Genomic DNA, 27,187 nt, shown 5'->3' with positions numbered 1-27,187 from the left:
AAGAGTAATAAGGATATATTTTTAAATACATGAAAGGGAGAGTGTTTAATTACAGCTTTGCACTTCAATCCAACATGTGTATCAAATTATATCACACTGGTTTCAGTTGTACTGACCTTGTGTAAACAGGTTTGGGCTGGGGTGCTAAACATGGGAGACATATTTTCAAATCCTCACTCTAAAATGAAGGATCGTGAGGGCAGCACCTCCCTTTTTTGAATGGGAATAACAGTGACCTTCTTCACAGCTTTAATAAGCTCCAAACAGATCGATAAGCTGCTCACTAGAGTTACCAGTTTGAAATCTCATGCTAGAGCTTCACAGATCTCAGGTTTTGGTCAGAGCTTATACTGGGCTGGGGAGAAAGACTCCCAGTTTGTGTGAATATACATGGATACGTATGGGCTGAGATTAAATCATTTACTTACAACTATCTGACAACATTTATATAAACCAATCCTTGAATATATTTTTCAGTGAGGCTAATTGGGTCCCTCCTGAACTGATGTATGCCCCCCAAAAGAATCTCTCAGTTTCAAAGGCCTTTAGTAGTATCTGCACATACATTTTTTTAAAAAAAGTTATTTTCCATAATCATGAGGACTAGAAATTTCCTTTCAAAATAAATCTAAAGACATTATTTTTGCCGTTTGCGTCATGAATGCAGTCATGCAGATTTTCTGTTTCCTTTATACTCTGACCTTAATTAATATACCCTGCTCCCTGTCCAATTTTAACAAGAGCAGTTCATGCCTCACCCCAAGACATTGAAACTGAATACTTTGTTTATGGAAACACTGCTCCAGTTCTGAGCATATGAGGGACGTTTTCCTGCTACGTTATGTAGTCATCAAAGGTCTCTTTTACATAGCAACCATTTTAAAAAGTATATCCAAAATGGATCATGCAACTCTTATCTTCTCTAACAAGAGTGTTTTATTACATGCAATCACCCCAAGTGGTTGAATTACAAAACCATTACAAAGCAGCATGGCTAGCTAATAAATTTATTTTAAAAAAAACTGATATCAGCAATGCATAATGGAGGCTTGACATTCAGTTAGTTTCATTTTATGGAAGGTTTGTATACAAAAGAAAACCCAGAATTGTGTCACTTGTCTCCCAAATAAATAAATAAACCTTGCCAGAATTGACATTCTGTTCTATTTCCTTTGCTTGGTAGCCCAGTAAACCTAAATCAGGTTGGGCAAAGAGTGTTCGTCACCGGACCTATTGTCACAAATATTCCAAATAGAGTGGCCGGATTGTTTGGGGGCAGTGTTAGAAACTGAGATATGAAAGCTAGGAGCTAAACGGCACCTTAAACCTAGGTTATAGGCACACTTTTTATAACAAGAATATAAAGCTGAAAATGAATGAGCTGCAGCTAAAATTTTACGTTCATTTTTGAGGCCGCCGAGAGCGAAACGCTACCTTTCCAGAAGGCCAGCTGAGAGGCAGAACCTATCAGCTTGCCTGACGCTGCAGTGATCTCTTGGAAGTTAATCTGAAATCTTAGGCGCAGTACTGTGCCCAGAACTCAAAAACGCCTAATGTTTATGAAATTCCCTGTTGTAAAACGCACCCCGTCTGTTCAGTGACACTGTGTCCTTGGTCACACAAATACATGTATCCCACCCAAACATCTTTCTTAAGATCTTGAGCCGAGTCATGACACGTGCTAACATAGGAGCCAACTCCTAGAGGCCAATATCCCTTCAGCCCCCCTAAAAAAAACCAACACACACATTTGAGAGGGTCAGTCCCCCCCCCCCCCAGTTTATAGGCATTGCCATTCAAATGGAGTGTGTGTGCCGAGTCTTGTGATCAATTATGTGGGGTGGGGCTTATCTGCCCTCTGCCAAATATTTTATTCAAGTTTGCATGCTATTATTAAGGGGAGGGAAACAGCAATAGAGCACAGACTCCACCCTGGGTGAAAATCAAGGGTTTGTAATATTTACTACAAAATATAAAAGTGGTTAATAGGTATCTACCGCTATACATGTGGCAGAGAGACAGACCCCACCTTGTCTGGACTTGACAGCTCGCTTGAACAATTCTATGGAGACAGGTGGACGAAATGACTGTACAGTGGTACCTCGGATTAAGTACTTAATTCGTTCCGGAGGTCCGTACTTAACCTGAAACTGTTCTTAACCTGAAGTACCACTTTAGCTAATGGGGCCTCCTGTTGCTGCCGTGCCGCTGGAGCACGATTCCTGTTCTCATCCTGAAGCAAAGTTCTTAACCTGAAGCACTATTTCTGAGTTAGCGGAGTCTTTAACCTGAAGCGTATGTAACCTGAAGCGTATGTAACCCGAGGTACCACTGTATAAGGAAGGGGTGAGCAGCACTAGGGATCCGGCAGGCTGCAATGGAGACCTAGATACAACAGGGCAGACTCAAAAAGCAAATGGCATGAGGTTGGGCCAGGAAACCACAGAGCAGTAACTTAAAGGAGAGAAGACACGGCTTCATGTTCTCTTTAGGTTCTTGACTTGTCCAAAGAATTAACCAAACACAGAGTGGAGGCAAGAATGAGAGGCAAAGGAAGTAGGGAAATCGAGATGCAACAGTTCTGAAATATTGTACCTAAAACACAGAGAAAGAGCTTTAATGTTGTTGTTGGCCATCTGAGAAAGAGAGGGCGTGATGGAGCAGAAGGGGGTCATCTCTTAAATGGGAATGAAAGCTGGAGCAGGCAGTTTTCAAGATCTAATCTGGCATCTCCTCTTTTCTTCCAGGTAAAATGTGAGGCTAAATTGCCTTTGCACAAAACCAAAAATAACAACAGCAACTGTAAAAAGGGCTCAAGCGAGGATAAATCAAAGGTTTCTGTAGGTGAAGAATGCAGAGCGGATGAACAGGCATTCCTTGTGGCACTTTATAAATATATGAAAGAAAGAAAAACACCAATTGAACGAATACCCTACCTTGGTTTTAAGCAGAGTAAGTAGAATTTTCATTGCATTTTTGGTTTGACATTTTAGAACAGTTTGGCTTCTGGGGTTGATCGGTTTGATAAGGTGGGACAACTTTGTGGACAGATATGGCCCTCTTTAGTTCTCTGTCTCTTCTTTTGCATTGTACATTTACTATAAAACTAATTGTCAGGATCCAGAGCTTTATAGGCATTGAGATTTCCCCTCCCGCCCTTTGAGTAGAAACCCCACCACCAATGCCATAAAGCAAATGACTTTTAAAAGTCTTCTCGGTTTTCAAAGTGGTTTGCCGTGTGGATTTGGGAGGTGGGGGGGGGACGATGCTATTTGAGAAACAGTATCCCAAAGCTCCCATAGGCACGACGAGTAGATCTTTGTATGTCAGCCAGTAAAAACCTTAAAAAGGAAAACACATACGTACATACATGCACACTGGGACCTTTGAAACGAGAGTTGTTGTCCTAGTGTTTATATCCACCAATACATTTTTCCATCCCCCTATCTTGCAGTTTCTCTTCGTTTTGGGCAACCGCTGGTGGAAATTTATAGTTTTAAAATACACTGCTTGCGATCAGAACCTGGCATGTTTAAAAAGGTTCCTACTCTCCCTCTCCTTTTGATAAATACTGCAGCTAATGTCTTCCCTTGAATTAATAATACGACATACTTTTATTGTACCCAGATGTTCCTTCGGGGGGGGGATCCCACAGATATAAAAGGAAGGCATCTAAAGGTGGCCAGAAAGTAGGTGAAGGAGGTCACAGAGTATAAAAATAGACAGGATCTGTTTAAAGACATCATAGCACAATGCTAAGGATTGCTTTGGAAAGAGCCCTTTTTGAGTCAGTGCTTATAAAAGCAACAATTGATAGAGAACATGCAACTGTAATTAAATTTTGCATAAACATTCTATAGCATGGAAGAATGAACATCGCAAACGATGAAAGGTGTGCTTTTAATAGCCTATAAGGTATCTAAATTATTATAAAGGGAGGAATGCCTTACATGGAAATATGACTTTCTCAAACCTATCTTCCCAGATTAAATGTGTATGTTATTTTGATGAAGAATGTCAAACCTCTGTGTTTTACATAACAATTTACATACCTAATAGCAATTGACACTGATTGCAACAGACCTCTAGCAGTCATTATAAACTTATATAACTCCAAAATGATTACAATGTTTGCCTGAAAAACCGGCTGCTTGAAATAGAAGTAAAATTAATGTACTATGAACAGCTTTGTTGCATTATGCATTTGATTCCGATTAAATCAAGGCCCGAGCAAAGCCCTTGATAGCTCAGGGAGAGTGCAAGGTTCAGTGAAGCTTTTTATTTAGAACATTTTGAGATGTAGTGTGTGTGTGTGTGTGTGTAATGTTAATTCCCCCCCTCCTTATTTGTCACTAACAAAGAGGCACATTTTTAAAAGCAGGTATTTATTGGATCTCAATTTCCCAGCGTTGCCATGAGATCATTCTGCAACATGTAGCTGAGATAAACTGGCTTGTTTGATATTCAGCAATGTGCCTCGTGTTTCCTCAGAGCAAGATTGCTCAGGAGTAACTGAGCAGCTCCTATAATGGCCAGGAGTACTCGCTGTGTTTGTCTACCTTGACATGTGTAAACACATGAGTAGGAAGAACCAGTTTAAATAATATAATTCCTCTGTTGCTGAATAAGTACAGTGAATGTTCTTTGCTGTGCTGTGTGGTTCAATAATGAGTACTACTCCCTGGGGAACACCCATAATTTATGTAATATTTTGGAGGCAATTCATACAGCACCATTATGAGAAGCTCTTTGATGGGGGAAAGGGAGCAAAAAAATAAATGCAGTCAAACCTATTTAACTGCATTCTGTAGTTCTCTCATTACAGAGGATTCTAAAAGTGCTTGGCCCCTTTCCCCCCTTTAAACCTAAAAGGAAACCTGTATTAAAAGAAACAATTGGATTAAAGTGCAGATATACGGACAATTTAAAAATAAGTCATGATCATATAGGGAGGTATAATCACATCAAAATGTATTTATTTATGTCTATCTCTCTAGCTAAGCTCTTTGACATGAGTTCAATAGCCAACAAATGGCTTCCACTTCATATGGAATGATGAAATTTGCACCCTTCCTTAGCTCAAATGTTAAAGATATTCATTTTTGCCAGCTCTGTAGTGGATCAAGCTTTAGTTAGGCATTCTGAAATGTCCACAAGCATCGGTATTTTGGATGCTTGAGGGCATTTGTGCCAGCGTAAACCAAAATTCTGCAAACCATCCCATCTAACCATGTCAGTCAAATTTGATCCATTAGAGACTTAGTTCAGCATCAATCAACAGCAGGGATGGTTTGAAACAACCAGTGCAGAGACAGCTGTGCATTTTATGCTAGTTGCAAAATAGGGATGATAGCAGGAAACAGGCAATGCACTCCTGGTGGCAGATGGTATGTACAAGACACCCATGCCTGGGATCTGGACCATGGGACTATAAATGTTCCCGCCAGTGGAAGTTCCCCATAGGGCTTCCCCTACTTTCAAGAGTTTCATAGACGAGTGCAGGGGCAGCATGACTTTGCAAGGAACACATCTGGCTATTGGGGAGCGCTAACACTTTTGGGAGGTCCGCGTAAGACAGTGCATGATCTGTGAGATGTGCACCAAGACCTCTTGAGATGGATTAGACTCTGAGAAAGCTGGGGTGCAGTTGTATGGGAGATACGGTCGCTCTGGGTGCATCTTGATATTCCTCACCCTGCAGGCTACATTCATGATGAAATGAGCTGCTCCACTTGTAGAAGCTTGTTTCCTCATGTGGAAGAGGATCTCTGGATCCCAGCCAAGGTCTCTTATCTGAGTGGCAGTAAATACTTGTTTAATCAAGGACTGCTTTGTGTATGCACTCCAGTTTCCTGCTACATTAACTAAATGACATTTTGAAAATAATGCTCTTTCTAATAACTATGTTAGTTCTATATAGGGACATATAATGCAAAGCTTATTTCGTGTGTTTTGTTTTTTATGCTGTTTGTTTTATACCCTGGAAGTGAATTTATATCTGTAACTGTATCTCAGAGAAATGTTTTCCCTTGTGATTTTAAGAAAGGAATGGTATATGTGCAAAGCCAATGTTTACTCTTTGAATTATGTAAATGTCATTTGCAGATTGTTTGTGTTTCTCCCCCCCAAAAAAAAACCCCTTTTTGTGTGCGTAGATGTGATTGTTATCTTCTTGCTTCACTGTGAAAGAAAAACTGTTTGATTTGCATTTCTTTGAAAAAAGTTGGTTAATGCAATGCTTATCTAAATACTTATTGTCCCTCTAACAGTTAACCTTTGGACTATGTTTCAAGCTGCTCAAAAACTGGGAGGATATGAAACAGTAAGTGTTTAAGTAACTTAAATGGAAAAAAAATGTGTAATCTAGCTTTCCCCTGTTTAGGGTGGTGTTTCTTTTTCTCAAACACACACAGATACACACACACAGGAAATAACAATGTAGTACACACACACACACACACACACACACACACACACACACACAGTGGGGTTATTGGGTCCTTTTTTTAGAAAAAGCCCCAATTAGTTCCAGGTTTGGCAAAACTGTAAACTTGTTGAAGAAGAAAAAAAACACTTCTTGAGTGGAAAACATGTGTAACTCTTCCCTGTCAAGGAAATTGGTTGGGTCTGTAATTTTTTCCCATGTTGAGAAAGGGCTATTCTTGTACAACAAGCCAAGATTGCATAAAATGAAATTTCACTTGGCATAGTCCCTGACATCTGTTCATGTTGGAATATGGGAAATGTATTAAATGCTTTCAAAAGTAATCAGCGTTGTCCATTAAGAAATAGCTTGGTGCAGTATCTTTCTTTACTGTGAATAGTAAAAGATCTTTATTAGACAAGGGTCAGTGCCACATAAACAGGAAGTTATCCAAAGTATAAAGGCAAGGGGGGAGGGAAGCGGAATACTCTGACACTTTTTATCAGCTAACCATATCTGACATGGCCACTTTATTTTTAGCTCACAGGGAAATTTGATGGTTGCGGATTTTACAGCATGTATTCCAAACCAATAAAACGTTGGAGCAACAAACTGCGATTAAGATCTTGAAATGAGAAGAAAGAGCTGCTTTAATATGGCATATAAAGATGGCATCTGCAATAAAGCCCATTTGACATAAGACGATCGTCATTGGGAATATTTCCCCAGCCCATAATGCTCAGATTAGGTTGTGCATTTCCTGCCACAGTTGAATGCAAAAAACATATTTAAATAGCTAGCTAGCTAGCTATATTTATTTGTTTTGCTTTGTTCACTGAGTATAAATCTGGGCTGCATCTATTCCATAATGAAGTAACAGAGAACACAAAAGCTGAAATTAATTTAAGCTGAAATGTAATCACTCTGGTATTTGTCCCATAGAACAAAGCCTGTTGTGTCATTTTAATGCCTGTGCAGTTAGCTAACATATCTGTGGTTGTGAAATAGTAATCACATGCAGGTATTGGTAGCTTTACTTGACTTTCTTTGGTTTGCATCTGATCTGAGTGCCTGATTCTGTGCTTGTTTACTTGGGAGTTAACCCAACTCTAATTTATTTAAATTTATTCACTACATTGGGTACACCAAATAGCTGTTGTTCTCTGAGCAATTTACAGAAAACATCAAAAACTAAATATACTAAAACAACAATAATAAAATTAAAGCAGAACTTCTTATTTAAGCACTAAGGAAGGCTAAAAAAAAGTCTTGCCAATCAGCTGATAATACAAGCATTAAAAGTATTCTTTGAGTTTTGCTTTGAAGTAAGGATGTATAGGATTCCAATGTGCTAACCTTTGGAAAGTTCCGCTTCTGTTACAGTTTTTGGTGTTCAAAGGCTTTATTCATGCAGGAACTATTTACAGTAGAGATGAGAGAGAATAGAAGACATATTTTCTCAACAAGTTGGGAGAGAGAAAAATGGCTCAGCTTTTAGGGTTAGAGTTAACTTAGACAGAGAGTTACAAACAAGTGCTGGCTAGATTGCTAGAGAAGCAGTGCTCTCTTGTGGTTTAAAGTAACATATGCATTAGCTAGAAGCTCATAAGAAGGAAATTTTATTTGCTTTTCTCCAACACTTCTGGGCAAATGCTATTAGAAAGTGAAATTAGGCAAGTAATGTTAAGTTGGAGCCATCAAGTTAATGACAAATCTTAAATCTTGGCCCCTACATTGTTCCAGATTTTATATTCAAATAAGTGTGCAGTTTACACACAAAAAAACAGCAGCAAAGTAAGATAAAATATGGAGTAGTGACAAAGAGAAGTCAAGATAGCCTTTGAAGTTATTTCTAACAATCTGGCCATTTGGGGTGCCATGTTATGTAATGTGTTCAATGCAACTTTCTCCCTGAAAGGATTTCTGCCTTAGTCTATTAAAACGGCTAAAAATATTTGTATAAACCCTCTTCCCAGATGTTGCATAACTTGTTAACCTCCATCATGCTTATCCAATGTAAAACTATAGTTTTCTCCTTAAATGCCACATTCATTGTATTTTTCACACCATATTACAACCTTTGAGCCATTCTTCTTTCCAGTAGAGTGAAACTTACAAATTGAGATTTCATAATGCGCAGGATTTAGCAGTTCTGATTTAAGCTTTCATCACTTTGACCAAACTAAGCTTAAGGGGCTGTCTGCCCAGCCAGCAAGCAGTTCATGTTCTGCTGCAAACAATTCAACTAAAGCAGGCACACGAGAAAGCTTCCCTGATCTGAGCAGGAATGATGAGGCAGAGGATACAGGGTGCTGATACTAGCACCACTCTTGCATGTACACAGATTGAACAAGATTCTGATGCCTACATTTTCCCTTCTGTTTTGTGGCACTCCTGCTGTCAGCAACAGCTTTTTAGTGGGGCAGAAGGGGTTCCTAGTTTGAAAGGGTGCCTCTGGAGACCTAGTGCATGTGCAGCCCGTTAGTTTCCAGCATAATTCAGATAAGAAGTGTTGGATACACTTCAGCATGCACCTGATAGAGATCCAAGTGGCAGATTTGCATTGGTACTCATATACTCCTAATTCACACCCCACATTTGTTTGTTTGTTTGTTTGTTTGATATACCGTATTTTTCACTCTATAAGACGCACATTTTCCCCTCCAAAAATTAAGGGGAAATGTGTATGCATCTTATGGAGCAAATGCAGGCTCCTTGGCTTCAGCAATAGCAACGCGAAGCCTCTGAAGTGCAGTGGGAGCGCTCCCGCCGCGCTCCGGAGGCTTCGCGTTGCTTTCACTGAAGCCTGGAGAGCAAGAGGGGTCGGTGCGCACCGACCCCTCTTGCTCTCCAGGCTTCAAAGATAGCCGCCTGCAGCTTCCGGAGCGCAGCAGGAGCTCCCGCTGTGCTCCGGAGGCTTTGGGTTCCTTTAGCTGAAGGATAGGTGCCCCTTCAGCTAAGGCGCAGCGACCCTTCAGCTAAGCAGGAGGAGAAGTTGAAGGGGCTCCATTTCTCCTGCCGCTTCGCTGAAGGGGCGCTGAGCAGAGAGGGGGAGAATTATTTTTTCTTTTTCTCCCCCTCTAAAACAAGGTGCGTCCTATGGTCAGGTGCATCCTATAGAGCGAAAAATACGGTGTACTCCTTTCTGTTTGTTGTTTAGGCGTAAGGGTCAAAAATCTTTTGGTGTTGTTGCTTTTCCTGAGGCCTTCTGTATGTTACAAAATTATTGTGGCGCTCTGAATTCAGAACAACATTTGCTGGCATGAGCTGCTTAAGTATTCTAGTTGAATTTAGATAGTGTTATGCTTTTGGGAATTATAGTTGTGCATGATAACCTAAATGTCTGAAACGGGGACTGCCAAATGTCTGTAGATGACAGTGGTCCATGATGTCTGATTTATTGCCTCAGGCAGTTGTCCAGCTGTGGGAGTCAAGATGGGGGCTCAGGTTGGCTATTGCCAACTAAACATTGGTTATCTCTTAACTTGAACATGTGAGCTCATTTTCCAATGAATGGATGTGCCACAGGCTGGAGACAGATGTAAAATACAAACAATAGAGAAAAGCGGTTTTTCCTGATGACTCAGAGTAAATGCCTTATTTCCTTCAGAGTTAACATGAAATCAGTGTTTTGGAAGTAATACTGTCACACTGGAGGCATCTCTCCCCCAAAGCCTTTACACTAGATTCAGAATCAGGCTCCTGGGCATCATTCATCATTTTAAATCAAATGATATCTATACTGACACTATTTCCAACAATATTCTGATTGCCCCCAAGATTCGTTTTTGAATTTGCATTGGCCGTGGAGGTGTTCTCTGTTTCAGAAACCACCCCATTGCACGATCTTAATTGCATACCATTAGCTTGTGTCTGCTTTTTGACTCAACAGATGCTTGCTCTTTAGTGGGGTATCAGGCTATACCTGCAGTTTGTCAGATTTACTTGTACAGAGTTTTGAGGTGTGGTGTGTACATAAGAATTGCCCTAGTTGATCAAGCCAGGTGTCCATAATGCATCTGGTCATGGAGAATCCATTTAGCTATGGATGTCTTGGAGATGCTCTTATGTAGCTACATCTTTCACTGTCTTGAATAGGCCTATCGTTATGGCGTCACCTGATAAGAGTCATGGGTAGTGGTGAGGAAGTTGACCATAATAATAAAAGTAATAAGCTTCAATGAAGGTGTGTTCATTGAAATATTCCCCTACTGTCAAAATGTTACAGTACAGTCAGTACAGTCACAGTACTGTCAAAATGTTACAGTACAGAGCTGATCCAGTTCATAGCAAGTTTAAACTGAGAGATTTTAATGTAGCTGGAATTGGACCATCCCACACCCAAATGGAGGTGAGGAGACGCCAAACAGCTCAATGGTGGCTGACTGTGCTCAGTTGGCATGGAATGCTGATTTGCTTTGGGGAGTGGGGTGGAATGAATCATAGAATCATAGGACTGTAGAGTTGGAAGGGACTATGCAGGTCATCTAGTCCAAACCCCTGCAATGCATAATTTTTTTTCCTAAGGTGGGGCTTAAACCCACAACCCTGGGATTAAAAGTCTCATGCTCCACCATCTGAGCTATGAATGGAATGGCTGGATCCCTGAAGAGTAAGACTACAGATTGCAGTATTTTGTTGCAGGGCCCCACTTATACCATCTTAGTATCTCTCTCTTTCAGAGTTGCCCCTTTTCTGTTTTAATCTTCTGCCATTTAAAACCATCCACATAAGTTTCTTCTTAAAGATGAAAGTAGTGGAGCCTCCCTTGCAGAGCAGGGTAGCTCTAATGGGCTATAACGTTTCCCGATTTTAATTAGATCCATCCCAATAAATCTGAGAAAATGCAGAGGTAATAATAATAATCCAAAGACATAGACTCAGGTGATTCTTTAACACAGTAAATTCCCACCTGTTTCAAACTTGCCCGGATTGCTCTTTGGGGGAAATTTAAATTATAGTAGGCTTTGAACCCATTCTATTCTGTCATATTCCTTTTTCTGTGGAGAGACTGACAGCTTTAAGCAAGTCTCAGCTGTTATGATTGAGAGCTACGGCCTCAGAACAAATCTTTAAATAACATATAGTAAGAGATGTTCAGCAGTGGAACAGACTCCCATGAGAGGTGGTGGACTCTCCTTCCGTGGAGGCAGAGGTTGGATTGCCAACTGTCATGGATGCTTTGTTGAGATTCCTGCATAGCAGGGGGTTGAACTGGATGACCTTGGCATCCCTTCCATTGCTACAGATACCCTGTGCAAATATTGTTGCACCTTTAAGCAGAAACAGAGGGACACACATGAATTAGAACAGATTGTCTTGAATCAAATATCAAAAATGAACATTACAGGTGGTGTTCTCTTTATAGTCTTTTATGACCAGGTTCCCAGAAGGCACACTTTAATTACTTAAATTTAACCATGGGAAGAACATTGATCACCTAGACCAGGCATGGCCAAACTTGGCCCTCCAGATGTTTTGGGACTACAACTCGCATCATCCCTAGCTAACAGGACCAGTGGTCAGGGATGAAGGGAACTGTAGTCCCAAGACATTGGGAGGGCCACGTTTGGCCATGCCTGACCTAGATAAAGTTCACTGTTCTTTGGTGGTAGTTGCAGTGGAAACCGGGAAACATTACAATAGCACTTCAATTAATGGGTTACTGTCTGTATTAATATGGGAAGACAGAATATGAGCTTGGCATTTCCATTGCAGCTTCGAGCAAAGATTGCACTGAAGAAGCCTTTTACGATAGAAGGAAAATGACACTTTTATCTAGCAATAAGTTGTCCAAACTTTAAACAACAGTTGGAAGCATACTGCATTTTCCAGTATGAAAGTGAAATTTGTATAGAACAGCTGAGCACAACTTGTGGCCCATCAAACCAAATGGAGTCAAGTATTAGTAGCTTGGCCTGCCAGGTGTTTGAGACAGTCCATGTTTTTGCAATTCCAGACAAGCGGCAAAGCAGTAAGCTTACTGAGCCCCTGGTGTGATGCTCTACTTGGCTAGTGGGCTGAATTTGACTTGTAGAGTTGCACTGTGTTAGTTTGGAGTGGAATACAGAATAGTCGGAGAGCAGCAGGGGGCAGCGGTAGGGATCCTGACGGTATGTCTGCTCCCCATATCGCACTAGCACAAAGGAAAAATAGGGGGAAGACTTTGTTAAAAGGATGCTAATGGAAGGAAAGTCTAGTGTCGATTTATCAGCAATCATGCCCTAAATATAATGGTGGCAGGGATTTCTGAACTTTCCAGAAAAAAAGTTTGCTTCGTTCATATCCTTTAAGAAGATTATGACATCAGGCGTTAGGCCTTATTTTTAAAAAATTTAAATAAGGCATGGTGTCGAGACTTCCAGGAACTGGGTCTTTCATCACCACGTCAGCATAACTTAGCATAATCACTATGGTAAATAAGTAGTGCTGGCCTATTGATTTCAGAGCAGGCATGGCTGCCAAGAGAAACGGAATCTGAATTAGTAAAAAAAGAGAGAAGTGTTCTATTAAACATTTCCACACCTTAAACTGTAATGCTCACAGATGGGGGAGAGGAGCATCCATTCTGTTAAAAGTGTGCATTTACATTCAGGTTATTCACTTTTAACTGAATAAGTGCAGTGAGAACAACCAAACAGCCGTTTTCCACCTTGATCTTCAAAACTAGTCACGCTTGGCACAGAATCTAAGACGGGTTGATACTGACTTCCTTGTCACTTTATTTCTCTGAGCCATAGTGGGCTTGAATGAACACTCTCTCGTACCTACCGCAAGAACGATTTCAACCTCCAGGGATAATCAAAACACAATGTTCTTGTTCCATGCCTGCGTCTTGGCTAATCTGCCCTGTTGCGCCACTGTGCCCATTTCTGTCTGTGGTGTCTGCATAAATGGGTCTGTAGATCAGCCATCTTGTGTTTACCTCCCCATATGGGAGTCTTGGATTTGCCAGTTGTGCCCCATGCACTCTAGATCTGGTGGGATATTGTGTGCCAGGAGCCCTTGGTTCTTTGCGCACAACATCCCCACAGCGTGTGGAGGGAGGAGCGTGGGATCCGGGTGTGTGTACATGCCATTTCTACAGTCATGCAGTTGCTCCTTTAAGTTGAAAAAAAACCCAAAACAGCTTTGCAAATAAGTTGTAACTGAATATTTAATTTCCCCACACAGAAGACAGTTTTATCAAGGTTTTAGGTTATTTCATACTACTGATGAACAAATAGGCATTTTTGATTTAATCGGCATCTAGAAGTAGGCGGTGGTTATGTCTAATGAGAACAAAACAAAGATAAGCTTCAAGGATGTTTCTCTGAAATTATAACATTACCAAATAACATGTCTTTTGCTTTTGAAGCTGGGTTTCTGAAAAGGAAGTGTTTTATCTTTATGCAGAGCAGGAAAAGCATCATTTACCCTATAATATTTAACTGCTCCACTCATCTGCTCTTTTTAAGATTAAAATTACAGGCCCCCAGATTGCAAGTTTTGATATTTGTTTTCTTTTGATTGCTGCCTTTGGCTCCTTAGTGAACTTCATCAGCAGCACTGTGGGTAACTGTAAAGAATTCTGTGGGACTCTCTATTAAGCACCACAGCATTCCACAAAAATGACAAAATTCACTCAGAATTTATTTTTAAAATATCTTTTCTAAGCAATTTCCCACAACATGCCCCCACTTTTTAAATTGCATGCAGAAAAAGGTTGACTATTACCATGCTTTGCCTCTCAGGTTCCTGTTTTTCTTCCTGTTAAGACTATAGAAAATAATGAAGTGGAATTCAGAACAATTATTTTGCCAGGTCTTGTATCTATTATTCTTTTGGCCCCATTTTTCTGTGCAACGTTCCTCCCCACCAAAAAAACATAGCTTGCAAGTTAATACTTTATAAGATGTTTATTTTCTTCCATTTAGCCAAATAACTCAGATATTAACATTGGATAGTGTTTAGATTTCACTACCATTTGAACTATATATTTTACTGACGCAGACGGATGAAAATAAACAGCTTGTAACATATAGAGTTACAGGCTGTGAGTCTATGTGGATTTAGGGGAGCCTGTGATGGATTAAGGGTTTGCAATGGATTCATTTTCACTAACTCAGTTAAAATAACTATGTAATCATTATTTGTGCTTAGTTTGAGATTCATTTTCATAATTTACCAAGGGATTTGTCTGCATACATTTTGATGCTTAATGGCCCTCAATTGATTGAAGTTCCTTTTCAAGAAATCGTACACACAAAATAGCAAAATTGCTTGATAATGAGACAGCAGTAAAACCCAATTGTACAAAAAAAAAAGAGAAAAGGTTTATGTGAAGCAAATGTGAAAAACGTCTCTCTCTCTTTTGCTTTTAAAAGAGCCATAGATACATATTCAATCTGTTCTGCAGGGGATTTAACAGTGCTTGTAGTACATGGCGTTCTCAATGTCTCACATATACATTTGTTGCTGTGAATGCAAACGCTGCACACACACAAATATCTGTAAAGATGCAAGATTAAATTTTCCATTGCCACTTTTACAGATAACAGCCCGCCGACAATGGAAACATATTTATGATGAATTAGGTGGTAACCCTGGGAGCACAAGTGCAGCCACGTGTACTCGTAGACATTATGAAAGGTAAGATAACAAATATGAAATGCTTGTTTAATAAAGGAGAAAAATTAATTTGAAGGGACTTCAAAGCCTTTTGTAAAGAAATGGGGGCAGAGAGGGGGGAGAGGCAAGAAGGCCTCTTACAAAAGGCACAGTAAATATTCCATCACCAGTTTAGTCCTGTAATATGCTGTAATTTAAACCAGTGTGTGTCTCCGATTGCAAAGCAAATAAATCGGGGGATCTGATTCCTTTCTTCTTCATACCTTGTTTTACCAAAGCTTCTATAATATAGAAGCTGTAACTGATGAGCAAAACAGATGATAGTTTGATGATGGACAAAATGATCATATCTTAACTGCTTTGGCTGGTTTTTTTTGTTGTTTGTTGTTTTGTGTCTTTTAAAAACCACTCTGCAGATAAATGCAAATAAAGCAATGTATGGCTGTCTTCAGATTAGTGGGATGTTCCCATTATAAGTCACGGGGGAAAAAACATTTCTTCCATATTCCTTTAATGTTTTCTTCTCTCCTTTCTTCTTGCAGCTGACAACCATTTATCTTTCTAAAGTGCAGCAGAGTTGCTGTTTTATAAACATTGATTTTGTACCCTTTCTGAGTTAATAATAGTTTCCAAAGGTTGGGTATCCAGCGTACATCGGATAACATGATACGGTTGTGATGCTTCCTTAAAAGAATTTTGAGAAAATACGGCCATTAATAAAATATGTGTGCTTTCAAGCTCTGAAATGAGCAATATGATCTCATGCTCCAGATCACTAACTAGTTTCCTGTAGGGGCCAAGAGAGTGTTTGTTTATCACCACCTTACAGCATTGCAATGCTTTTTTGACATACGTTGAACATACGTGTCTTTTCTAAAGTGTTAACTGCTAGCCAGACTGAAAGAAGTGAGGTGCCAGCCATATTCTGTATAGGACTATTGTTCACTTTAAATTCCAGAGTGCAAATCTGATTAGTCTTACAGGTAGGTAAGTAAATGTCTTCTAGCATGGGAGCCTGGATGGAACCGTACAAATTATGGACAATCCACATTAAGAGTTGGCCGTTCTCAGTTGATCCCACTGAATAATATGAGTCAAAGTAAACAGACTCTTTGGATCACAGCCAGTGAGCACACTTTAGAGAATTTTAGTTTAGGCAAGTCCCATTAAATCCAGTGGAGGTTAGCTGGTTCCTTGTCACCTTGATTTCCGTGGGATTTTGCCTCGCTTGGGAGGCAAAGAACATGGCTTGGGAGAAAAAGAACATAGTGTGGAATCCAACTAAGTCATACTCAAGGGTAGACCCATTGAAATCAATGGACTCGACTAATTTAAGTGCATTAATTAAAATTTGTCTATAACTCAATTGCAAACAACCGCCTTTAGCAATCTCCCTATAAAGGAGAGGCAGTGTTAGTGCCCACATGGAAGGTGACTGCTGTGAGGGACATTTGAGTGTAGTCTCCATTTCAGGATCAAGCGAAAAGTTATGTTAAGCACATTTTTTAAAAAAGCATGCTTCATTGGCCACCTAGTTTTCGAGAAAAAGCAGCTACGTGGAGAGCAACTTCAGAAGCAAATAGTAGCCAAGGTGTCGATGTCACCCTGATGTTTGGCCCCGTTCCGGATTGTGGCCTTGATTGCTTTTTCTGGAAGAAGAAAAGTGGCCATGGAAACACACTTTGTGGTTTTAATGCAATCTTTGATCCTCATTGCAAATCAGTGGCTGTTGTAGCGGGTGGAGGAAGGGTTGACTGGTCCAAATACCCTCTCACCCCGCAATAGATAATGAGTGGAGCATGAATTTCCCCTGATCATGCCAGGATGCGTTTGTGGGGCAAAGGATGTCTGGCCACGCCTAGAATTCTTTCTCCCAGACTTTGGCGCTTCTGTTCTTGTTACTCATGCTTCCGTTCTCTTGCTGTGTGAGAACTGGGAACAAAGAAATGGGCTTGTTGGTGCTGTTGCTTCTGTGAATTGGACCCTACCTTTCTCAGACAGGAATATTAACTTTACAGGTGAATGTTTTCTGGCTTCTTGATGTCTCTTGGTTTCTGCTCTCCCCCCACCCCCATCAACAGAAGTTTGCATTTCAGGCAGGTTTTCCTAAAGTGGTAGCAAAGTTCGCTGCAGTTTTCACACTTCAGTTAAGCAGCATAAGGCCTACTTTGTAGATGAGACCGGATTTAAAATGTAATAGGAAATTTGGAAAGAAATTTGGAAATTGGGAGGCCTTGCCTAGCAACATTAGATGGCATTTTGCAAAATGTTTTGAATAAACTATTAGAAAGAAAGGCCGTTGGATCCATTTGTCTAGGTTGCAGAACTGTTCTTTTTCAATGAAAGCAGTTGTAAACAAACAAAATTGGCAGAAGTTGACTGGCACCTAAAAACTGTATTAGCAGTTGAGTTGCAGTTGACACAGTTTTCTGCAGGTTTGATTTATCCGTTAGTAACAATTTGGGCTAGATGGGAACAGTACTGTGGCTCAAGCATGCTTTGCACGCTCCATATCTCACGTGTAATCCACACTGTTTTTAACAAATGGATAGAAGGATATCTCAGTTGGCAGTGCATGAGACCCTTATCCTCAGGGTTGTGGGTTTGAGCCCCACGCTCAGGGAAAGATTCCTGCATTAAAGGGGGCTGGACTAGATGATCGTCATGACCCCTTCCAACTCTGCTATTCTATGATTCTATGATCTCAGGTGTCAGGACTAGGAAGGATCAGCCTGAGATGCTGAAGAGCTGCTACTAGTAGAAAATCACAGTGACAGGGAAGATGGCCTGACATGAAAAAGCGCTCTCTGTGGGCTCCCCTTTCAAAAATCAGTGTGTGCTCCCCCTTTCAAATAAAGAAGGGCTAAGCATGATTTCAGTGCGTTATTAACATATTTGGGTTTTTTTATTGCAAGTGGCTCACTTTCAGTAAACATTTTCATTTTTAAAACAAAGTGTTGTTGCCAGTGGGTTCACTAAGTGTTATTTTGGATATGCATTCTAAGCGTCCTTTTGCCTTATTAATGAGTGCAATAATGCAAGCACTGGTTGCTTTGAGCCGAGAATCAATGGATGTTTTTATTTAAAGCATAGCAGGAATCGTATAATGCCCATGAATGCATTATTGTCGCTGTAGGGCTGGATGGTCTAAACCTGCCTCTCTGATTGGTTTAAATCAAATCAGTCCAAGCACTTCATAAAAATGTCCTTGTCAGCCCAGTTTGGCTTGCAAACCTATTCATCTCTGTCAGTTTTTAATATTAGTACCAGCTCTTGGCAATAGTCCATTAGTACTGTACTTAATTGCTCATGTTACAGATGATTACCAATATAAAAAGCATTAATGTTTTCCCATTGTGGAGCTGTTGCTATGTACGTGACTCAACACATACAAAGTGTGCAAGTTGTTATTATTTTGATCAGGAGGCTACAGTTCTTGTAAATTACAGTGGCTGATCACATAAAGTAAAGACAGTATGGGCTGGCTTTAGTACCGCAGCAACACAAACCTGGATTTCTGATTTGTGCGCAGTCAGGATCCTGCATTTCTATGTTAGGTCATCTGGGATTTAGAAATCATTGAAAATGGTCAGTTTTCTCATAGAACAGTGTTCTTTGCAATGTGTTCTAAGGATATTGGTATCAGATCAGATGCAGTTTTCACTCAATGCCAGTGAAAGTGAGTCAGGGGTTGGTTTGTTTTTCACCCCTGTGCAAAATACGCAATGGATGATTTTAGTTTCCCTAAGTAAATAGACAATGATGCTGTAAATGAGCAGGAAGTTGTGATTTTTGTTAGGGAACACACACACACACACACACATCATGATGTGTTTGTGATATCACATTTCCTAAACAAAATGTGATTAAAAAGGAAACGGACTACACATTAAGGTTATGTCTTCTTCTATAAATTGACTGTTCAGGAAGGTCCACTCCTCACACCCTTCACTGATTGTGTATTCCCTTCCAGAGAAGTAAATCTGAAAAGTTGTAACTCCACCTGACAGAGAGTATTGAGATTACTACAAGAGATGCCAAAGCTCAAGAATGGTTTAAGGAAAGCTAGTAAACACACACACACACACACACACACACACACACACACACCCCTCTACAACATAGGCACACCCACATATTAGATTCTCTTTCTTTTCCTATCCTAGGATAGTTAAAACGTATGAAAGGCGAAACTCAAAATCCATTTGAGCCATTTTCCTGGCAGCAGACACCCAATAGCCTGCCGCCCCTCAATTTCTGGTTGGAGAAACTCACAGAGTTATCTCCCATTGAGAACAAAAATGTAGTTTAGCCATGCACACTTCTTTCAACTTTGAAGAGCAACTGCCAGAAGAGATCAGGGCTGCAGCACATGGGGTGGTTTTAACCCTTTCTCCCTGCACTGTGGTCCCAATGAAAACCCTTCTCCCTAACGCCTAAAAGCTGCTGTTGGTGCAAATGATAGCTTCTTTTCAGGGCCAAATATCAGCTATGGGAGAGGAATTTCATCAGGTTAAACCGCTCTCTTCATGCTCTGCAATCTCATTCTTGATCACACACAGAGTTGCTGTTTAACACTGAAAAAAGAAGCATGTAACACCATACTACACGTTTAATGTAACTTGCAATTTGGGCCTTATGACAGCTATATTCTCACTTGAAGCTCCCTGCTCTGATCTTTATTTCCTGTCAGTTCCCCACCCACCCTTAAAGGGACAGGCATATCTTCTACAACAACATTCTGTATAGGACATTGCAGACTTTGTGTCCCAGTGTCAAACTTTAGTCATAAAAATGTTGTGTTTTAAGACGTCTTAGTAATCAGGGTGTCTTGGACTACTTGAATTCCAAATGTCTGCTTTCTGTCTGTTACTGACCATTTTTTATATTCAGAGACAGCAGTGTCAAAATTGTTAGGATACTTCACAGCAGAACTGAAACCTGCCATGCATATACTCCATAATGTTGTGACATCTATTGTACAAAACCCATGGCATCATCGTACAATAGCCAGCATTTAAGCAAGGAGTAAATCACACGCAAGTGATAGGTTGCACATTTGAACTTGCTGAAGTGTGAAATCACAACAATCCATGCATACAGCAGAACCAGAGGGCTGTTAGATCTTTCCCTTCACATGTTTCCATGGTTCCACATATTTTTTGAATTACATTTATATCCCACCATTTCCTTCAAGGAGCTCAAAGTGGCGTACGTGGTTCTCTCCTTCTCCATGTTATCCTCACAATGACCCAATGGAGGTAGGTTAGGTTGTCAGACAGTGATTGGCCCAAGTTGTGTTCACTACCTCATTAATCCAAATATTTAAATGTAATGTATTCAACCCTATCATGTCAGTTGTGGAATCAGAATGTTTGTGTGTATGTGTGTTTTCCTTGTCCCAAACAAATACATTTAAAATCCAGGTAGAGCAATAGGGCACTTATTTACATGTCAAAATGAGAATTTTTACATATTGCAGATAAGTAAGGCAACAAAAGCTGCACCAAACAGATCTAACACTGTCACAGATGTTACAACTTTAACTTGAGGGCTAAACTCTGTGACTCTTCTACCTCCTAGGTAATACAACTGACGACCGATTTTGAATTACGGTATATTGAATTGAGCATCAGGTGGTCTTCCTATATTTAACTGAGCTCTCAAGTTGATGCTTTGCCACTTGTGGTTGCCCCTCCCTCTGTCCAATACTTTAGCAACATTTAGAGTGTCATGCTAAAGATTGAATAGTTTTGGTCAAGAATGAATGTCTAATCTGTTGTTTTACTTGGGCTTTCAATTTTATTTTAATTCTATAACCAAAACTGTCAATAACTAAACAATAACTAAGGGTCATAGGTGGCGCTGTGGTCTAAACCACAGAGCCTAGGGCCTGCCAATCAGAAGGTTGGCGGTTCAAATCCCCACGACTGGGTGAGCTCCTGTTGCTCAGTCCCTGCTCCTGCCAACCTAGCAGTTCAAAAGCACATCAAAGTGCAAGTAGATAAATAGGTACCGCTCCGGCGGGAAGGTAAACGGTGTTTCCGTGCGCTGCTCTGGTTCGCCAGAAGTGGCTTAGTCATGCTGGCCACGTGACCTGTCTGCGGACAAACGCCAGCTCCCTCGGCCAGTAAAGTGAGATGAGCGCCGCAACCCCAGAGTCGTCTGCGACTGGACTTAATGGTCAGGGGTCCCTTTACCTTTACCTAAACAATAGCTAAATAACTAAACTGGCTGAATCAATTCAAAATTGTATGTCGCTGATTTAGTAAATTGTGGTGGCAGTTGTATAATTTAAGAATAAGCCCCATTGTGAACTCAAGATGGACTGGCCTCTAAGAAATAATATGTAAGACTCTGTGGTGACCATGTGAGTAGGAAGGAAGAAAAAAGAGCTTAGGTATACAGTGCATGTAGATTGTAGGGGTTGGATGTCAATGGATGGCATTAGGAGTCTTTACTTCCACCATCTGGAATACCTTGCGAGAAGCTTGCTTTCAGTGAAAAATGTTTAGGTGAGTGTATGGATGATGTAATTGAGATGTAAATAAAAATGTAGAACTGAAGCAAATATTTGTAAATATTCACATTTGCCAATTCTTCCATTCTAATTCTGAAAGCATGCGTTTGCCCTTGTAATTTCAGTTTGTATTTTGAATGGTTTCCCCTCAAAACACAAGTGGTTTCGACTTTGGCATCTCTTGATTTGAGTTGGCAGGCCTCAGAAATGAAAACTGATCAGTAGAAGCTGTCAAATACTGTCAGATGCTAAATACCATTGCATGCTAACTATCAAATAGTGTCAAACACCATTGCATAACAACTGTGAAACACCAATATTAAATACCATTGCATGCCAGTTATCGAATACTAAATACCATTGCATCCCAACTAGCAAAAGCTGTTCAACACCATCTGTCAAATTTGAAAGATTGAAATAAAATCTCAGACTCAAATGTATTATACAGAAATCAAATACCATAGGACATAAAATACAAATATCAGATATTTGATAAGCATTACAATATTCAGAGAACATGCGAGTATAGAGCTGTATACAAATTCTAATAGCAATAATAATTTGCAGACCCCAATTCTGAGGAGTGTTTTTTGAAACTTTATTGTTTGTTTGTTTGTTTGTTTGTTTGTTTGTTTGTTTGTTTGTTTGTTTCTAGACAACACTTTTTTAAAAAAAAATACAATTTCAGCTCTCTTTTAAAAAAAAAGTCCATGTCAGCAAAGACCATGAAGTCTTGGTTCTGTCGGTCTGATGTATTTTCTAACCCAAACTCATAAAGGAGCCTGGTTAGCCTTGGTTTCTCCTATAATTTCATAAGAGAATTTCTTGGATGTCTGCATTCAATTTTTCCACAGTAAAGTTTTAAGATGACTTCTGGGTGTGGGTGGGTGTTCTTAGTTGATGGTTAATACATTATCTTATTTGTCTAAATTTAGACAACCTTTCTTTCCTGTTTCTTCACTATACTTCAATCCCCCAAACTTGGGAAACACAAGCTCTGCTAAGTCTTTTTTTTTTTACAGGACAATAAAGTATTTTTCATCTCATGCAGCCCATCCATCCATCCCATAAGGGAGGGGGGGAGAGCGAGAGAGAAAGAAAGAAAGAGAGAGAAACTGGTAGCTTTGAATATTATCTCTTTCCATGCTATCAAAATTCTCTTCCTCTCATCTCCTCTAGTGCTTTGTGAAATTTCTTCCACTTTGGGACAAGTTGGAAGAGTCATTCACATTGGGATGGTTATTTTCCTTTCTTACATGCTCTAATAAGCAGCGATGTCAGTTAACAATGTTGACATTTAAAATATCATAGGCATCTGGATTAGAGTCTATTGAAATGAATGGGGCACTTGACACCTTAAAGCTATTGTTACAGACTCCCTGCATTCTCAGACAGATGGTCCTTTTTATTGGTTACACTGATTCCTTGGTTTAAAAGGCCTCATTCCACAGCCATAACAGCAAGAGGTTTATTATATTTTAAAATGTAACCTGATACTTTAGAGAACAAGTCAGAGGCCTTTCTGCAGCCTTACGGCTGCTGGGTCTTCGTGCTCCTTAAAAACTATGGATCCTGTCTTGGTCTTAAATCAGTCATTTGTAATGTATCTGAACAGTTCAAATGCTTGCTTTTACGGAACAAAAAAATGTCCAGCTGAAGTGCCTGTAAGATTATTTCATGAGGGGAAAAACCACATCTCCTATTCCAATATCCCCATCCTGATAATATGAAAAGCGAAATCTATTTTTACTCAGAAAACCAAGTTAGGTCAAAATAAGGCATTGGAAGTAGGTTCCTGAAACAGCTGTAAAGACATGTACATATGCTGTGAGGAAATTTCATACACAAGAGAGTCCAATAGTCCAACCAAAATGTTATTTGTTTTTCTTTTCTTTGCTTAAAGTATTTAGAGAGAACTTTGTAAAAGTGTGTACATTTCAGGAGCTTCTGTAAGCACTAACATCCTGTCCAGAGGGGCAATAGAAAAACCTATTATACCATCTATCTAAAAAATATTTTAGTTCCCTTCACTAAAGGTTGTAATTAATAGGAGGTTTGGGGTTCAGGTTGTTGAAAACATCCCGAGGCAAAAATTAACCAGGTCTTGTTCCATACTGGAAACTTCAGCTAGCTCTTTGTTTAACCAAAAAGAAAGCAAGAAAGCACCAAATAAAAGATTTTTCTTTTGCTAGAGCAATTCTCTCCCCCACTTTCCTGTGTTTCTTCTTGGAAGTAAATTTGCTCAGAAGTAAGCCTCGCTGAGTTTAATGGGACTTACGCCCAAGCAAATGAGAATAAGACTGCTGCCTAAATTTATTTGTATTGGCCATTGGGAATAACAAAACAGAAGTAAAGTTCAGAGACATAAAGCCATTTTGGTACAACAGGACTGCCGTCTGTGGTACATGACAGTCATATATTAAATAAGAGTGAAGAAAGGCATAATATAACAGGAGAAGATGCAACAGATTTCTTCCCTTACAATATGGGCTTCTCCCGTTTCACAGTCTGCATGATATACTTGCAAATCAGATGCTAGATCAGCCAGTCTTGCTCGTCTCCACATGCTTGCCTTTTTTATTTTTAAAGAGCCATATGTATATTTATCCATTTATATATTCATCGGTCCCCTTTTAAACAAACATAAATATTTAAAAACAGCTTCAAAGCTGCTTCAGGGATTTTTGAGGGGTGTGGGTGTGGGTGTGTGAGGAGTAAGTGGACAGTTGATCCTCATTCAAATGCCGCCATATTGATAAACCTATACAAACAGCAGCTCATTTTGCGTCAGAAGACCAGTTTGCAAATGAAGGAAACCTCCACCGTTCCCATAATGGTCCGTTTGTACAGACCCAAATGTAACTTAAAATCTTATTAACTAAAATAATAATTATTGATCACCTCAGGCCTGTAGTAGTACTTGAACTGACTTTTGGCAGCAGGGCCTCTAACTGTCTCTAAGAAAACCTTTGCAATTTGTGAATTTCATTGTGAGTTTTCCACCAAGCGAGAGTTTGAGAATCAATTATTTGCCTTGGCATTTTTTCCTTCTTTGATAAATAACAAGAGGGTTTCTACTTATATTTCTGTCCTCGGGGCTTTATCATTAAGATTAAATAACTGTACTCTCAAGCATGCCACTGAACAAACATCTTTTCAATTATGTGAGTAATGGATGCTTTAACAAAAGAACTATTGAAAAGTCTGAAAGCATGTTTCTCTCCCCCCCCTTCCCCTCTAAACTAAAAATATTAAAATTAAAGTATCTAGTGACAGAAGAATGCCATTGTTTGCTCCTTAAAGCAGATTCTTAATTCTCTAGTCAAAATGTCTTATGTGTGTTTGCAATACTTGTTCACAACTTGTTTTGTAGTTTTGAAAACTACCTGAAAGCCATTATCAAGAGATGCACAAAGTGTGTTGTTTTAAAATGGAGGAGCCTTCTGGTGGTTTGTGCTCCAATATTCTCCCGCCACTTGTGTTTGAAGCCACTTGAGGCACGATGCATAGGTATCCTGTAGCTTATTGAAGAAATACTTTCCCCCTCAAACCAGCTTCCAATTTGAAAACTTAAAGCACAGTTGAACAGAGGTGTGTACTTTGAGAAAGTCATCGCACATGTGCAGATGACAGCTTCGTGGAATACAAGGGTGCCTGCTCCTGGGGGCCGAGGCACGGCGGCTCCCTGATCTATTTTCTGAAGGGGCCAGGCCCCTTCAAAATGTTCAGAGGGCCCTCCTCAATCTTCTGCAGAAGGTGGCACCTCTGGTGTGGGGTTGTGGGCATGACAAGACACATCAGGTAATGTACTTCAGATGAAGACATCCCCACCCGCTCACTGGTTTGGACAGCAAAATAAAAATGTGCTGAAACACTACAGGGGTGAAACAGCCTCGCTGCTTTTTAAGCCTCTAATGTTTACATAGCTTAAGTCTCAAGAAGTAAGCTTTCCTCGTTAGCTTCTTTGTCTGAATATTGTGGGAAAACTGAAAATAGCCTTCGGATCAGAACTGGATGCAGGCAGGAGCTATGGAAGCCCAAGGACAGTGTTAGGTGAGGTTTTAGTGACTTTCTTTTCCATATATGCCGCCTTCCCATTTTTTGGTCGTATGTGAGGTGCTTGGCAACCTTCCCTACTGGGTTTCAGTACAAGTCCCCGATTAAAGGAATAAAGAGAGCTTTCTGCAAGGAATGAGGTAGCATTGTTTGCGAACAAAGCAAAGCTGTGGTTGGTTTTGCCAGTAATGTACGTGTTTGATTTGAGCTACAGATCAGTACAAGTTCTCCTTGTGAATGAAGAAACTTATTTATATACGCGCACAATCGGGGAATTTAAAACAAATAGCACACCTTCAGAATGTTAAGTTAGGTTGTGCTTTGGGAGCCATATTGAAGTTCTGAGCAGGAAAATTTTGCAAATACAGTCTTCAGTATATGGTATTCAACCTCTTCTCTGCTGCAGCCACAGCAGGAAAGGTCGCAGCTGGGTGGGGGGAGGGGGGCTTGCTACAGTTTGCTAACTTCAGCAGCCACAATGCAAACGTGTTACGTATGAAAGTCCTAGTCATGCATACCTTCGATAAACACCCTTTATGTATGGTAGGACGGCAGGATCAGGCATGGTGTGCATACACACACTGGGCCTCTTATCTCTAGTCTGACAAAAGTAAGGCTAATAGCAGGTGAGCCAAACTTGAAAAATAATGATTGATCTTCATGCATCAAATTACACATGTATGGATGCCTCATAGGCTTCATCTGCACTATACATGTAAAGCAGTGTTAGGTAAAAGTAAAGGGACCCCTGGCCATTAGGTCCAGTCTCGAACGACTCTAGGGTTGCAGCGCTCATCTTGCTTTACTGGCCAAGGGAGCCGGTGTACAGCTTCCGGGTCATGTGGCCAGTATGACCAAGCCACTTCTGGCGAACCAGAGCAGCACACGGAAACATCATTTACCTTCCTGCTGGAGCGGTACCTATTGAGCTACTTGCACTTTGACGTGCTTTCGAACAGCTATGTGGGCAGGAGCAGGGACCGTGCAATGGGAGCTCACCCCATCGCAGGGATTCAAACCGCCAACCTTCTGATCGGCAAGCCCTAGGCTTTGTGGTTTAGACCACAGCTATCCCACTTTAAATAGTCATGACTTCCCCCAAAGAATTCTGGGAACTGTAGTCTGTTAAGGGTGTTTAGGAGACCCCTGTTCTCCCCACAGAGCTACAGTTCCCAGTGTTTTTTTACACTCAGTCCCCTTTCCCAGGGAACTATGGGGATTGTAGAACTGTGAGGTGCATAGGTGGCCTAACAACCCTCAGTACCCAGGAGTCTTTGGGGGAAGTGGCATGATACTGCTTTATACATATAGTGCAGATGGAGGCATACTTTCTGAGTCAAAGTTCTGTGCAAAAGTTAAGTGCATCAATAAATATTCCCATCAAAATCAAGGGGAGTGAAAAATGCTTAGCTTTGATTGGCACCCCCCTGTGTTAGAAGCATATTAGGAGAGATATCATGTGCCATCTGTTAGCATGTCCTACTGAACATGAGTAATTCAGTATCCACGTTAGTGTGTACCCCCATCAACCTGCTCCTGATGTTATGGCAGTTACAATGTGTGCTACCCTGATTCAA

The 27,187-nt window shown here is 40.3% G+C and overlaps 1 protein-coding gene across 4 annotated transcripts in view; it reads left to right on the top strand.

Annotated features, from left to right (window-relative positions):
- ARID5B (AT-rich interaction domain 5B) overlaps nt 1-27,187 on the top strand; it is a 178,720-nt gene that overhangs the window by 130,669 nt on the left and 20,864 nt on the right. For all 4 annotated transcript variants that reach the window (XM_083614423.1, XM_083614424.1, XM_083614425.1 and 1 more), the window contains 3 exons: nt 2,748-2,952; nt 6,270-6,322; nt 14,958-15,055. In XM_083614423.1, coding sequence (XP_083470549.1) covers nt 2,748-2,952; nt 6,270-6,322; nt 14,958-15,055 — 356 coding nt within the window. The remainder of the gene's footprint in view (nt 1-2,747; nt 2,953-6,269; nt 6,323-14,957; nt 15,056-27,187) is intronic.

This window comes from Podarcis filfolensis (genome assembly GCF_964270895.1).
Source record: "Podarcis filfolensis genome assembly, chromosome: 5".
Taxonomy (NCBI): Eukaryota; Metazoa; Chordata; class Lepidosauria; order Squamata; family Lacertidae; genus Podarcis; species Podarcis filfolensis.
This window is presented reverse-complemented; position numbering and strand designations above follow the sequence as displayed.